The sequence below is a fragment of the Antechinus flavipes genome, chromosome 3 (genome assembly GCF_016432865.1).
Source record: "Antechinus flavipes isolate AdamAnt ecotype Samford, QLD, Australia chromosome 3, AdamAnt_v2, whole genome shotgun sequence".
NCBI classification, from domain to species: domain Eukaryota; kingdom Metazoa; phylum Chordata; class Mammalia; order Dasyuromorphia; family Dasyuridae; genus Antechinus; species Antechinus flavipes.
In genome coordinates this window covers 620,430,821-620,446,265 of record NC_067400.1, presented here as the reverse complement: position 1 = coordinate 620,446,265, position 15,445 = coordinate 620,430,821, and the positions used below count along the sequence as shown (strand labels likewise).

The window sequence follows — 15,445 nt, the reverse complement described above, 5'->3', positions numbered from 1 at the left end:
GAAAAACAAGATTATCAAAAAAGGTAACTAATTAGAAAAGAAGATACAAATATGACTTCGGGGCTTCTCCTTGGACTTCGGCAAGTGTCTCAGTCATTCATTCTCTTAGAGGTCAATAGTGTTCCCTACATGGAGTCTTGGAAATATTTTCCAGAGACTGACACTTCTCTCCCTGCATCCTCCTATTTCTCCTCTCCCCTAAATTCTTTTCCATCTGAAGTTGGGTAGGAGGGACAGAGGTTTCTAGTCCCCAAACTGCTTATTCTATTTTACCTCTGCGTGTTTCTCCTTTCTCAAGGCAAAGGCATAAGGTGTAGATGTAAATACAGACAGGTGTGTAGAAATCACATTTATTTGGAGTTCAACCCCCAAGTACCCTTTCCTCCACCAAGACACACACACACTTTTTTTTAATTCTTCATGATTTTTGTAACCCAGGGCAAAAACCGGCAAAAATTAGTGTAGACACCAGGCTCATTGGGCTGGCCACAAGTGGAACCTCCCCAGGATACCAGGCCCTGCAAGGATTTATCACATATCAAGGGTCCCCCAGTGTCGCCCTGAAAAGAGAGAAATAGGACATTTTCAAATCAAGGGACATTTTTAGTGGACACCACAATCCCAAATCCCACTTCCAAGAGTCCAACGCCTGAGCTGCTTGACAAAGTTCCTTTACTAAGAGAGGACATTGTTCCAAGGGGGCCAATTGCAAGACAGAGAATGGGGAATCAGCTGTGAACAAGGACCTTCCCCAGATAATGGCTCACATTGTCCCTTGGGTCCCAATCCCTGGGTAGTGACAAGAGCTTCCCTTCTCACTGTGTCATCTGGTGAAGGAGAACATAGACTGGTGAATAACCAAGAGTTGGGGCAGAACAAGGATTCTCTTGGGGCAACTCAAGAAGATGTAAAGAAAAACTCCAGGCCAGGGATTAACCAGTGTGAAGTGTGAAAACCTGTAGGATAGCTCCAGAGACGCACCAAGTGAGGACCTCTGGGGCTAGTAAGAGTTTGGTTGGAGCCTCAGCAAGAGAAACTTTCACCTCCTGGAGAGCCTGCAGAGTTAGGAATCTGAGGCTGAGAAGGCTGAGGGAACTTCTGATTAGGAACACCAGGCCCAGCTGTGCAGCAGAGACCAGGCCCTGGGTGAGAAGGAACCTGCACACAGAGTTAGTGTGGAAGCAATGGTGCAGGAGTTGTTCCAAGTCTCCTCAAAGAGGAAATTTGAAAGGAAGTTTGAAGCTCCACATTCCCCCTCCCGCCACAATTAGAGTGTCTTACATTAATATTTCTCATTTTTAAAAAATGAACCAACAAAGAGGAAAGAACTGAACCATAAAAATTTACTATGGGAATAAGAAAAACCAAGGTTCAGCTTCAGAGGAGAACAATGAAGTTTAAAAAAAAAAAATAATGATAAATAGCTCCCTGCCCAGAGAGAATTTATAGAATAAAAAAAAAAAATTAAAAATTAAATAATCTCTTATTGAGAGATTATTTGAGATTGAGATTGAGAGACTAAAAAAAATCTAAGAAAAACAAGATTATGAAAAACAAAGATTAAGCAACTAGAAAAGGAGATACAGAATCTTACAGAAGAAAATGATTCTTTGAAAATTAGAATTAGGTAAGGGGAAGCCAGTGAAGCTACAAATTGTAAGACCAAGGAATAAAAAAAAGCAGAATACAAAGAATGAAAAAATAGAACAGAATGTGAAATATAAGAAAAACAACAGATCTGGAGAGCAGATCCAAGAAGAGAAAGTCTAAGAATAATTGGACTACTTGAAAGCTGTGACCAAAAGAATGAGAGGTGAGAAAAGGGGAAGCAAAGAGTGGGGGAAGAATATAAGGGAAGGATTTATTAGAATTTATTAGAAAAAAATTGGGACTAGTAATCATTGATCTTAGACAAAAATCAAGCAATGATCCAATCAACAGAGAAATCCATATTATATGTAAGCCATACTAATCGTGTTTAGATGCATATTTACATATGGGTAAATGTGTGTATGTGTGTCTGAGTAATTGTAGGTATGTATGCATATAGCTCTAGTATGTATGTGTATATATATACATATATATGTAGATGTGGGTATATATATATAGATGTGGGTATATAACTGTAACCTGCCTGGGGGAGGTATGGGGAATGAAAAGGGGAAGTTAAAAAAAAAAAAAAAGTACACATCAGAAAACAAAAGACCAACTTATAAAAAAGCAAAGAAAAAATGAAGCATCATGAATATAATTTCTTTTATTATTCTATATGCTTTCTTGAAGTGAAAATGGATTGTTATATATTTTGAATCCTCCACAATAAGCACATAACAATATTCTGTTTTGGCTTTGTTTTCTGCCTTTCTTTTTTTAATTTTATATATAATTTATATTTATTTTGAAATTTTTTTTTAAATCATCAAACTGCCCTGAAGTAAAATCAGAAGGCAAAATAATCATTGAAAGAAGTCATTGATCATCTCCCAGAAGAGATCCCACAAGGAAAACTCCAAGAAATATTGTAGCAAAGCTCCAGAATTATAAACTCAAGGAGAAAATACTACAAGCTGCCAGAAACTTCAATTCAAATATTAAGGAGTCATAGTTAGGATTCCCCAGGATTTGACAACTTCCTCAATAATGAATCTGAGAGCCTGAAATACCATATTCCAGATGGCAAATGACCTTGATTACAACCAAGAATAAGCTACCCAGCAAGACTGAACATCATCTTTCAGGGGAGGAGATGGACCTTTAAAGAAGTAGGGGACTTTCAATCATTTCTAATGAAAAGACCAGAACTAAACAGAAAATTGGGTCTTCAAATACAAGATTCAAGAGAAGCATAAAAAAGTAAACAGGAAAGAAAAAACAAACATTATTTAAAGGTTAAATTGTTTACATTCCTATATAGCAAGATGATCTTGAAAACTCTATCTTTTATTAGGGCTGTTAGAGAACACTCAGTGGGATATAAAAATTTATCTTGCCTTATAAAGAAGTAGGAGGAAAAATGGAAAAGAAAAGGGAGGGGCAGAAACAGTAGGAGAAAATGGTAAGAGAGGGGAGAAGTGGTGATAAAAGGGAAAGCAGATTGGGGAGAGGCTGGGCAGATAAAACATTGGTAAGGAGGGATAGGGGAGAAAGAGTGAAAAAAAGTATAAATGGAAGAAAACAGGATGAAGGTAAACATGTAGCTGATAATCATAACTGTGAATGTAAATGGGATTAACTCTCCTGTAAAACAGAAGTGGATAGCAAATTGGATTAAAAGCCAGACTCCTTCCATATTTTGCTTACAAGAAACACATTTGAAACAGAGAGATATACATAGAGTAAAGGTAAGAGGTTAAAGCAGAATATATTATGCTTCAGCTGAAATTTTTAAAAAGTACTGGTAGCAATTCTAGTCTCAGACAAAGCAAAAGTAAAAAAAAAATCTCATTAAAAAGATAAGGAAAGAAACTATATCTTGTTAAAAGATACCATAGACAATAAAGTAATATCAATGCTAAACATACATGTACCAAATAGCATTCAAATTCTTAGAGAAATAAGTCAGTTATATGAAGAAATAGACAAGAAAACTATACCAGTGGAAGACCTTAACCTCCCCCCTCTCAAAATTAGACAAATCTAACCACAAAATAAACAAGAAAGAAGTTAAAGAGGTTACAAGAATCTTAGAAAATTTAAATATGATAGACCTCTGGGGAAAATTTGATGGGAAATAAAGGGAATATGCCTTTTTCTCACTGGTACATGGCACCTGCACAAAAATGTAAAAACCTCACAATCAAATGCAGAAAGGCAAAAATAGTAAATGCATCCTTTTCGGATCATAATGCAGTAAAGGAACAGGGAAAAGATAGAAAAAAATTGAAAATTAAATAGTGTAATCCTAAAGAATGAGTGCTCAAACCACAAATTATAGGAACAATTAATAATTTCATCCAAGAGAATGATAATAGTGATAAAATATACCAAAACTTAGTAGATACAGATCAAGCAGTTCTTAGGGAAATTTGATAGATCTAATTGCTTATATGCATAAAATAGGGAATTGGAGCTAAGAAAGCTAGAAAAAGAACACATTTTTTTAAACCCAATTAAATACTAAATTTGAAATTCTGAAAATATACAGAGAGATTAGCAAAATTGAAAATAAGAAAACTATTGAACTAATAAATAAAACAAACTACTGGCTTATGGGGGTGGGGGTAGGGAATCAACAAAATAGATAAACCTTTGATTAATTTGAGTAGTAAAAGAAAAGAAGAAAATCAAACTATCAGGATCAAAAATAATAAGAGTGAATTTGTCACTAATGAATAAGAAATTAAAGCAATAATTAGGAGCTATTTTGTCCAACTGTATGTCAACAATCTGATAATCTAATTGAAAGGGATAAATATTTACAAAAATATAAATTGTTCAGATTAACATAAGAGAAAATAAAAGCCTTAATCCCATTTGGGGGGTGGGGATTAAACAAGCCATCAATGAATTCCCTAAGAAAAAAATATCCAATACCAGATGAATTTACAAGCTAACGAGACATTTAAAGAACAAATTACAATACTATATGAACTATTTTGAAAAATGGGCAAAGGAGTTCTGACAAATTCCTTTTAGGACATAAATATGGTGCTGATAGCTAAACCAGATAGAGCCAAAACAGAGAAAGAAAATTATAGTCCGATCTCTCTGATGAATATTAATGTGAAAATTTTATATAAAATATTAGCAATGGGAAAAAAAAAACCTTCAAAGGCAGTCCTAAATTTTACTATAAAGTTGTGGTCATCAAAACCATTTGGTAATAGTTAAGAAATAGAGTGGTGAATCAGTAGAATAGGTTAACTACACAAGACACAATAGTCAATGACTATAGTAATCTATGTTTGATAAAGCCAAAGAATCCAGCCTTTGGAATAAAAACTCAATATTTAACAAAAACTTTTGGGAACACCAGAAAACAGTATGGCAGAAACTAGGCACAGATCAACATCTCACACCTTATAAAGGGTATATGATTTAGACGGAAAGTGTGATACAATAAGCAAATTAGGAGAACAAGGGATAATTTACCTGTCAGATTTTTGGAGGAAGGAAGTAATTTGTGATCAAACAAGAAATAGAGAACATTATGAAACAATTATGAAATTGATTAAATTTAAAAGGTTTTGTCACAAATAAAATCTGTGCAGTCAAGATTAGAAAGGAAGTAGAAAGCTGGGAAACAACTTTTATCAGAAACACTAATAAAAGTCTCATTTCTAAAATGCAAATTTTATAAGTCAAATTTATAAGAATGCAAGTCATGTTCCAATTGATAAATGTTCAAAGGATATGAACAGAGAATTCTCAAATGAAGAAATTAGAGTCATATTTTAAAATGTTCTAAATCACTATTGATTAGTGAAATGAAAATTAAAACAACTCTGAGGTACTCCCTTATACCTATCAGATTTCCTAAGATGACAGGAAAAGATAATGATAAATGTTGAATGGGACATGGGAAAATTGGGACACTAATGCATTGTTAGTAGATTTGTGAACTGATCCAATCATTCTGTAAAGCAATTTGGAATTATGTCCAAAGGGCTATCAAACTGTTCATATCCTTCATCTAGCCGTGGTGTTGTCTATAACCCCAAAAAGTCATAAAAGAGAGGAAAGGACCAAATGTGAAAAAATGTTTGTAGCAGCTCTTTATGTGATTGCAAAGAATTTGAAAATGAGTACATGTCCATCACTTGGGGAAGGGCTGAATAAATTATGGTATATGTAAATAATGGAATATAATTGTTCTGTAAGGAATGATGAAAAAGGCATTTTTCAGAAAAGCCTGGCAAGATTTAACATGAACTGATGCTGGGGGAAATGAGCAGAATCAGAAAACAAATTATGATGATCAACTATGACAGACTTAGCTCTTCTTAAAAATTCAATAATCCAAGGCAATTACAATGACAGATTGCCTAATTCTCTTACCAATCTCATTTCCCACCTCAAACTAGCACTTTGTCTTTGTCTTTATTAGAATAGGTTGTACAGAAGGCAACAGATGTGATCTGACCAGAGAAAATGCAAATTGAATGAACATCAACCTTGATCTGACCATTATGTCTTTCTTCATATAGTCCAGGGAAGCTTAGCTTTTAGGAATGCCCTAAACACAATAAATATATATTGAGTTGATGGTCAACTTAGACCCCTAGATTGATTTTGCCAATGTATATTCTCACTCTGTATTTAAGGCTGATTTTTGTCATGATTTTTCTGTATCCATGGTATAAATTCATCTAAATTAATTAAGGTTATCGTTCCAGCCTGTTAATCCGGTCTAAATCCTGACTCTCATTGGAGGCACCCCCTCCAATCTTGTTGTTATTTTTTCCATTTGACAAGCATGACTTTTTTCAAATCACTGATTTAAAAAAGTGTTTAATAGCCCTGGACCTAGGGGAGATATTTGAGGAATTCCCATAAACACCTGTTTCCAAGCTGACCTCATTCCATTAAGATAAACATTTTGCATTCAGTTATTCAACTTGTATTAGATTTACCCAACTGTACTATCAAACAGCTTCTCCATCTCCAGCTTCTTACCATCCTTCTTCATATAATATTCCCAACACAATGATCCACATGACATTTGCCCAGGGTAGATTATTAAGTCACTAACTCATTCTTGACTTTTCCCTTTAATTCATACAGCCTAAGTATCTGACCATACTTGATGGCTCAAATTGAGGTCTCAATCCCCTAAAATTCCAATTTGGTTCACAGGAATTGCTCTCTAATAATTCTTTTCCCATTTGATATTTGTGAAAAATGACTTTTTGAACTCAAATTTGTAACTTTACATTTATCACTATCATATACCATCTGATTAGATTTGGCCCTGGGGCCCTTATCAAGTTATTTCCAGATTCTACTATCATGATCTTCCTATTTTTTTTAATCATCTGAAAATCTAATGAGCCCACTCTCTATGATTTCATCTAAGTCACTGGCAGTAAAAGCTAGTATTTATAAAGGGTTTTTAAATTTGCAAAATCCTTTATATATTATCTCTTTTAAATATCACAACAGCTCAGAGTAGTGAATACTATCCCCATTTTATTTATGAGGATAGATAAATGTGAGGCAGATAAATGTGAAGCCATTCATTTCCAAAGTCACACAGCTAGTGTGGATTTGAACTCAGGTCTTCCTGAGTGTAGATCTAGCATTTTATTCTTCCTAGCTGCTGTTATGTATTAAATCAGAAGAAAAACAAGAATGAATCTCTGGGGCCCTCTAGAGAGGCAGAGAGAAATAGAGAAAAAGAAGGAGGAGAAGGAAAGAGAAGAAGAGATGAGAAAGAGTGAGAGAAAAGAAAGAGAGGAAGGAGAGAGAAAGAAGAGAGAGAAGAGAAAAGAAGAAGGGAGAAGGTGAAAGGAGGAGACCCAGAAAGATGTAGTGACTCACGTTGCAAGCGTTGACTGTAGAATTGGGGAGGGCAGCGCACAACATGGAGTCCTGTATTTTATCCTGGTAAATCTTCTTGCAGTCTGAAGTGGAGAGGACATTCACATCTGTACACTGGATCTTATCTGGATATGTCTCTGTTGGGATGAGGAGGGGGATGAGCATGTAAGATTCTCAGTCAATCAAAAGGAATAAGATGGGGATCCCTAGCTACTCCAATCCCATGAGTTGGGAGGTCAGGATCTGGGGATTCCTAATGCCTAGATTTCTGATGCAGATAGAACCAAGGTTAGCCACTATTTAAGGCATAAAAACTGGGAATTAGAAAGTGTGGGTTCCCAAGAGATGGGAGTTTGGGGAGTAAAAGTTCTTATTTCTGAGAGTCAAAGGCAGGTAGACATAAAGCTCAGATATTTGAGTGTCCAGGAAATATTCTCTGGTGGTCCTGAGTGTCTGTCCCCAGCTAGGAGAACAGGATTGAAAAGCTAAGGGTTCAGGTGTCAAAGGGCAGAAGGCAGATAGGCAGGAATCTGACATGTATGGTTCTCCAGGAGGAAGAATTAGGGCGGGGACAAGGAAAGGGCAGGAGACCTAAATTCCTGAAAAATGCCAGGGTTGGACATCTGAACTCCCAGGGCTTAAGTTGTTAAGGGGTTTGAATCCTTGCAAAGTCTCGTGGAAATGAGACGGTTGGGTTCTCCGAGCATGGGTACCGAGATGATTTTTTCCCTAATTCTTGACAGAGTATGATTACTGAGGGTTGAACAATTCAAATAGACTTTAATGTATCTGTTGGGCTACGTGGCCATCGAGGTCCCTGTAAATTCTCCCGTCCTTGGATATTTTGATTCCCATGATATGCCTGAGGGAATATAACTTATTGGATGAGGTATCTTGGTCCTTGAAAACTAGAGACTAGGAATGTTATTCCTGGGAAGTAAGTGACTTCTTAGGTCTCTAAGGGGTAACAAGGATATCGGGTCCTGTAGACCTGGAAAATTTTCAGATATCTCAGTACCTGTGTCTCTAAAGGCACAAGAGGTGGAAAGCCTGGGTCCCTGAGGGTTATGGTGAATGGATGTGTGGGTCCATGGGGGCTGAGATAGGTGAATTTCTAGCTCTTTGAGAGGATAAGATGCCCAAATCCCTGAGGGCTGGACAACAGGACATCTAATGGTGCAGACTTACCTTTTGGGCTGCTGGTGATGCCCCAGCCAGAGACTGTACAGGTGGTACCAGGTGAGACACACTTGGTGGGTAGATTGGCAGGTTCAATTTGATTCCCCAATGGGAATGGCTTACTTAGCTTTATCAACATAATGTCATTGGTATGGGTGTCTGGAGAGTACTCAGGATGGAGATAAGACCTGTATGCCTTGATCTTGACAACCCGCCTCTCCTTCTTGAAATGGCGTTTGCCCAGGTAGACATTGTACTTTCTGGGGAGTCAAAGAGATTGTTAGAAATGCACTAAATAAAAGAAAAACAAAAATAAAGGAAGAAATGCTCTGAATGTGAAAACAACAGGTAGAGATTCACAGGGATAGAGAGACAGGAGGAAGACCATTGGAGAGAGACAAACCACAAGAGATTTAGGCTTGATTTTATTACCCTCTCAGTTTCTAGTTCGTTGGTCTTAGACTGGGGTCTGTAGGGAGTGCCATAGTGCATAGAGCACTGAGTAGGGAATGTAAAAGTCTCATTTTCATGAGTTCAAATTCAGCTTCAGATACTCACTAGCTATGTGACCCTGAGAAAGTCTCTTTACCCTGTGAACTTCAGTTTTCTCATCTGTAAAATTAGCTGGAGAAGGAAATGGCAAACCACTCCAAGAAAGCCTCACATGGGGTCACAAAAAGGAGGAGGCGGAGGAGGAGGAGGAAGAGGAAAAGAAGAAGAAGAAGAAGAAGAAGAAGAAGAAGAAGAAGAAGAAGAAGAAGAAGAAGAAGAAGAAGAAGAAGAAGAAGAAGAAGAAGAAGAAGAAGAAGAAGAAGAAGAAGAAAGGAGGAGGACAAGGAAGACAAAGACAAGGACAAGGAGAAAGGAAAGAAAGAAAGAAAACAGATGGAGACATGCAGATAGAAATAGAGAAAAAAGAGAGAGACTGAGTAGAGAAAAAATAGAAAAGAAAGACTTCCCTCCCCTCTTGTGGCTCTCACCTCCTTACCTTAAGTAGCAGTGGGCAGCTGTGACCACCCAGTTCCTATCCAAAAGCACTCCACTACAGTAGGGGTGAGATCCATTTAAAAGGACCGCATGCCATGGGTGTTCCGATCTTGTACAGTTCTTCCCTGCAGTGCTTATTTGCTCCTTAGCCTCTGTAAGGAAAAAAAAAACCCCTGTTGATGAAGGGAAGGAAAAGGAAAAGAGGAAAAGGAGAAGGGAAAGGGGGAGCCAGGGGAGAAAAGGAGAAGGGAGAGTGTTTCTGGACCACTGAGATAGGGAAGCCTGGCTTGAAGAGGCTGAATCGGGAGAGGGATGCACACAGAGAAAGAAACAGAGAGACAGACAAAGAAATGGAGAATGAGGGACGTCTTAAGGATCAGGGGAAGACATCCTTCACTGAGCATTTAGAAAAACAAGTCAGGATAATGAAAGCAAAGGAGAAAAGAAGATGGAGGCACAAAGACAAATATACACAATGAAGGAGAGGAGCTTCTCAAGAATACAGAGTTGTGAGGGGGATGGTTGAGAGCCAGAAGCGAAAAATGGTCCACAGAGACACATAGAAAGGAGATACTGAATAAAAGATGGAAGGCTGGTGAAAGTGAAGCTTGTTGGAGTTTGTTATATAGTGTCAAAAGGGAAAATGACAGAGACAGACTTGGAAATGTAGAGAAAGAAAGCTTTTAGGGGGATGAAATGGGGAACCACTAACCTGGGTTATTAGGAACCAGTGAAGTATTTTATGGTAAGGAGATGATAAAGAAAGCAGAAGAGAGACATCAGGAGAAAAAAAGCAAAGGAAGGGAACCTCAAAAACACAGAAACAGAGGGAGATAACCTCAACCTTACAGGAGACACCCATAGAAATCTATTAGAATAGGAAGATATATTGACTGAAACAGTTTAAGAGGGAGTTGTCTTTGAAGGTGGGATGGGGGGAAAGGTTTTGATTTGGGTCCATGGAAATGGAAAGGGTAAGAGAGGCTTGAGAGGAGAAACCGAGGCTAGGAGACAGAGGCCCATGGAGATAAAAGCAGAAAGAGGTGTGCATAGAGAGTGGGGAGTCACTCAGGGAACCAATTTAGGTCAAGAAGGGAGTGCAGGAGAAGCTCACATGGGGCATTCTGGAAAAGGTCAACAGAAATTAAGGGTAAAGGAGGCAGGGAGACTGTGGGGCCCACCCCTTGCCTTACCTGGCTCACTTTCCTGGGCCCAGGGGACAACTGCCAGCATTAGCAGCTGTAATTGCCAAAGGTTAGGGGCCATGGCCACGTCTTCTTGGCTGCTTCTGTCTCCCAGATGGCTCACCCCCTTGGAGGGACTTCTCTCCTGGAGGGCCTAGGAGCAATCAGACACAGGCTGGCATGAGCCTCTGACTTTCACCTCCTTGGAGTCCTAGGAATCTGAGCCTCCTGATCCTTGCCCCCCAGAGTCCCGAGTGTCTGCCCTGCCCCCACTCCATCCCACTGGAGGGATGCAGACGTTCCCATCCCGTGACTTGCCTAACACGCAGAAATGCGATTAGAATCCCAGTCCCCTTGCTCCAAACTCAGTCTGCTTTCTCACTGTAGCCGGCTGTGCCCTCAGCCCACTCCCACCAGGAACAGAAGGTCAGGGGCCCCAGCTCCTGCTCAGCCTCCAGGACCAAGAGATCCAGGGCTCCCTCTGCTAACCTGCCCCCACCACAACCTCTGAAGAAAAGAGGAGGATTGGAGCCCAGGCTGAGACATTCGTGTGTGAAGAGGGCCGGGAGAGGCATTTTCTCTAGGGAAAGAGGGGGAACAAGTGGTTTCGGGATGGGGTAAGTGAGGGAGCTGCTGCCTTGAGCCTAGACGCTGCGCCTGGCAGGTGACTAAGGGGAGAATGGTGGGAAGGGAGGGAGAAGGGGGGGGGCAGTTGGAGGCAAAGGCTCTTTCAAATCAGGGTCCCAGACCACAGCTGACGCTCCGGATTGCCTGAATTGTAGCAGGATTGTGGGACTCCACGGCAGGAGTCTCGAGGCAAGCTTGGGCAGGGAGGGGGAATACAGAAGGGCAGGGGATACTTCGGGATACAGAGAAGTAAGTGTCCCGGGCCTTTTAGGACTAATCGGGAGTGTGACACGTACTAATCGAGAGGGTGCTCAGGTACAAAGTTGGAACCACCAAATCCTGGGTCTTTGAGAATGCAAAGGCTGCTGGGGCGGGGCCGCGGGGTCCCTCTGGGGAAGGACGAGGGAGTTGAGGAAGAGCTTGGAAGCTGTTGAACCCCCAAGCGGAGCCAGGCTTCTGAATCCCTAAGAGAAGTGGGGAAAGGAGGCGCCCGCCTTTGCATCCGGGAGCGCGGGGTCGGGTGTGTGCGGGGCTTTGGGGCGCTTTCAGACCTGACCGAGGACTAAGCCTGGGGAGGTGAGGAAAGGTGACGTTGGGAGGGGAGGGCAAGGGCGCAGTCTCACCTCAGTCTCTTCTCCGAGCAGGGGACGCCGTGAGCTTGGGCTCCCCTCCCTCCGCAATCTTCGGTCCAACCTCCGGGGCCCGGCTCCCAAGAAGCTCCCAACTCTTATAGCTGCCCCTGCCTCGCCTTCCCCCGCGCTCTCTTCCGCCCTGGCCCAGAGCTCAGTCCCCCGCGGACCGCGGGAAGGGCCAAGATAAACAACAGAGGTTCCCTGCGTGGGGTCTGGGTCGGGCTGCTCCCACCCCCCCCGTCCCCATCACCTTCTCCGGGCCTCCCTCCCGCCCACAGCGCACGGGCTCTCGGAGCTTTCCTACCCAAAGACCGTGAGAAGGACAGAGCTGGGGGCTGGGAAGAAGGCGCCCCGGAGCCCCCCGATCCCTCGGGCACCCGGCCCTCTCTGTGCCCCGCTCCGCGCCCCTCTCGCCCCGCGGGCGCCGAGCAGCAACAAGCCCCTTCCGCCCCGGAGGCCAGCCGGGCTCGGGCCGCGCCTTTCTGCGGGTCCCGAGCCCTCAGGGAGAACAGCCCAGGGACTTCCAAGCCGGCTTTGAGAACCATGTTCTTTTAGCCCATAAAAAAGTCACAGCGTTGCTGAGAACATGGAAATGCAGCTGGCCGTCGTTTTCCAGCTAATGGATCTCAAGTTAAGCATCTCAGAGCTAGAGATGGGGTAGCTTGTGAAGGACTCCCCCAGAACTGGGACTGCCTCCGGGCTCTCCAGAGAGACTCTGTCTCCCCCCTGACTCTCTCCCAATGCCATTCAAGTGGTGCCAGGAAACGAAAACTGAATCTGTGTTTGAACCCCTCTGTCACTGTCTGTGTGACCCAGAAAAAACACCTCTCCTCCCTGGGTCTCACTTTCCTCATCTGAAAATGGGAAGGTCTCTGAAGTCTCCCCCAGCCCCAAATCCCCATGAACTCATGGTAGATGTCTATTTTGTTCTTCCTTTTCTTTCCCCATCGAAATTCCCTTATGGTCAATAAAAATAACTCAGACACAAGACAAAGTAAAAAGAGCATTGACTGAAAAGGAACTGTGTTCAAATCCTGTTTCTGATTCTCTATATGTATGACCTTAGCTACATGTCCAAACCACCCTAGACCAAAGTTTCTATCTCTGGAAAACCAGGGAAGTTACATTAGGTGGCCTACGAGGATGCTTTCAGCTCTTCGAAGGATCAGGCTTTCCATACTGGGATTCTCAGCTTTCCATCCCACTGGTGACCCTGCCTAAAGCCTTGACTTCATGAGGGGAGGGAGCAGCTATTTTCTTCTCTTGGTATCCCTAACAGTTACAACAGTACCTGCCATACAGCAAGCGTTTGGTTACTGTCTCATCTCAATCCTAACTCAAACTTTGAGTTCAATTTAAATCCTAAACCTAATAGAGTGAATTGCCCGGGTCCTGACTTTGCCACACTGTTCCTCCCATCCCTGCATCTTGCCAATGAAAGCTATTCAAACCCAAACCCCCATCTCAGACCCCACTCCTGACTTATGGGCCAGAACTCTGAAACAAGGATTCTTACAAGGTGTTAAGTCAGTGGAATTGATGAGACAATAGTTATCTAGTTTAGCATGGTTCAGTATGATTGATTTAATGTTACAACAAATAATGGTTTCCTAGTGATAGAATGACTGGTTTATAATCAGTGTAGAGAATATAAACTGGAACTCAGACTCAGAGACAGATTCATTCCAATTTCATCAACCGTGGCTGGTCTGGCCTCCTGTACTTCCCCCACTGAGACCAAGGCCTGTCAGAGCCAGAGTCAGACTCAGAAGGGCTCAGAGAGAGAGACTCAGAAGGGAGGGGACTCAGAGCCAGATTCATTCACTCTATCTCACACCACCTGGTGGCAGGGCTCTCCTCCTTAGCTTCTCCACCAGAACCAAGACCTCTAAGAAAGCTAATCCAGGCCCCAGGCAAGGAAATTAGATCATGAAGGAGATAATAAAGGATTTGGACTTTAACATCTGGCTATTCTTGTGGCTATTACTCTAATTGAAAGGAAGTCTGCTCCAGAGACCTCCAGAAAACCAAAGGAGAATATTACACCTGATGTAAACTTCCTTCATTGCACACATTTCAAGACATATTCATTAATGATCTACTATGTGCCAGGCACTGTGAGAAGTGCTGGAGATGCCCCCCCAAAAAAGGTGCAAAATACAAGCCCTCTCATCACGGAGCTTACATTTGAATGAGGTAAACATGTTAAGCACTATGAACATACAAGATGTAGGAAGAGAATAACTAGAGCTAAGGGGTGGAATCCTTTCCAGGATCCAATCAACACAGTTCCTTTTTTGTTTTTTGTTTATAAGTCATTGTATCTTTATCATTCAGGAATATTAGAGTCCAGCTCCAATGAATACTGACAATGTGAATGAATATCTGAGATCAGGTGGAAGATATGCTTTTCAATGTTCATTTATTAATCTGAAATGGCAGGCTTAATATACTTTTTAGGTTAGTGTTACAACATTAGTTACTTTCAGTTGACATATCCTTCTAGGTTTAATGCCCATTTCATACTTTGACATTTCAGTATCCACCTTAACTATCAATACCTAGATACTTATCAATACAGAGTTATAAGTCGCCTAGTTGTGATGCTCATCAACATCAACAACAAAATTGTTGTTTTAAAAAATTGTTTTATCAGTACAAAAGTACTTGTCAAAACATAGTAGTAAATAGCAGAAATTATCCTACTAATGTATTTTCCTCAAGTATGTCTTTAATTCATTGTTGAGGGGTAGATAGTATAGTTAAAATACCTTGTTCCTGTTTGCATGCATACTCCATCAAGATTATCCTGAATTTACCAAATATGTCTTTACAATTAGGGAGATGGTGAGTCAATAATTTGTTTGCTTTGCCCTAACAGAGAGCAGGTCCCGAGTAATGCTTGGACTGGACTCCAGAGGTTCATGTACCCATTCAATACTGGTCCTCTACATCACCCCCTTTTTTATTCAGAAGATGAAGTCTATGAATTTCAGTTCCCATAGTTGACAATGATTGCAAGACATACCAGAAAACATAAGGGGCTAAGACAATGAATATAAGAACAACACATGTAAGAGAAACAAAAGGCAAAAGCATGAAAGTCAGATTATTTACAGGATTTATCTTTTTTAACCACTTATCCAATTGATATGCCTCCACAATTTTTGATAATCATCTAGAGTAACTAAATTATCCCTTCTAATTTCTATTTTAAAATTGGCCTGCATTGCATCCAAAATGCCTCTTTTCCTGTACTTGCAAAATCTTCACCACCCCAGATTTTTAAAATTAAATTTATTTATGTTTTTCCCATTTTTGTAAGGTATTGCTGATTGTCCTCTCCCCCCCCCCCCC

General features: G+C 41.1%; 1 protein-coding gene across 1 annotated transcript; it reads right to left on the bottom strand.

Moving 5' to 3' along the window:
* Positions 1-336: 336 nt before the first annotated feature.
* LOC127556452 (kallikrein-7-like) lies at positions 337-12,309 on the bottom strand. Its single transcript, XM_051989617.1, has 6 exons — positions 12,080-12,309; positions 10,839-10,983; positions 9,647-9,797; positions 8,668-8,918; positions 7,480-7,616; positions 337-560 (listed from the first exon to the last, which is right to left on the bottom strand). Exons 2-6 carry the CDS (start codon positions 10,909-10,911, stop codon positions 411-413), a joined length of 762 nt encoding a protein of 253 aa, XP_051845577.1. The 5' UTR covers positions 10,912-10,983; positions 12,080-12,309; the 3' UTR covers positions 337-410.
* Between the last annotated feature and the right edge of the window lie 3,136 nt (positions 12,310-15,445).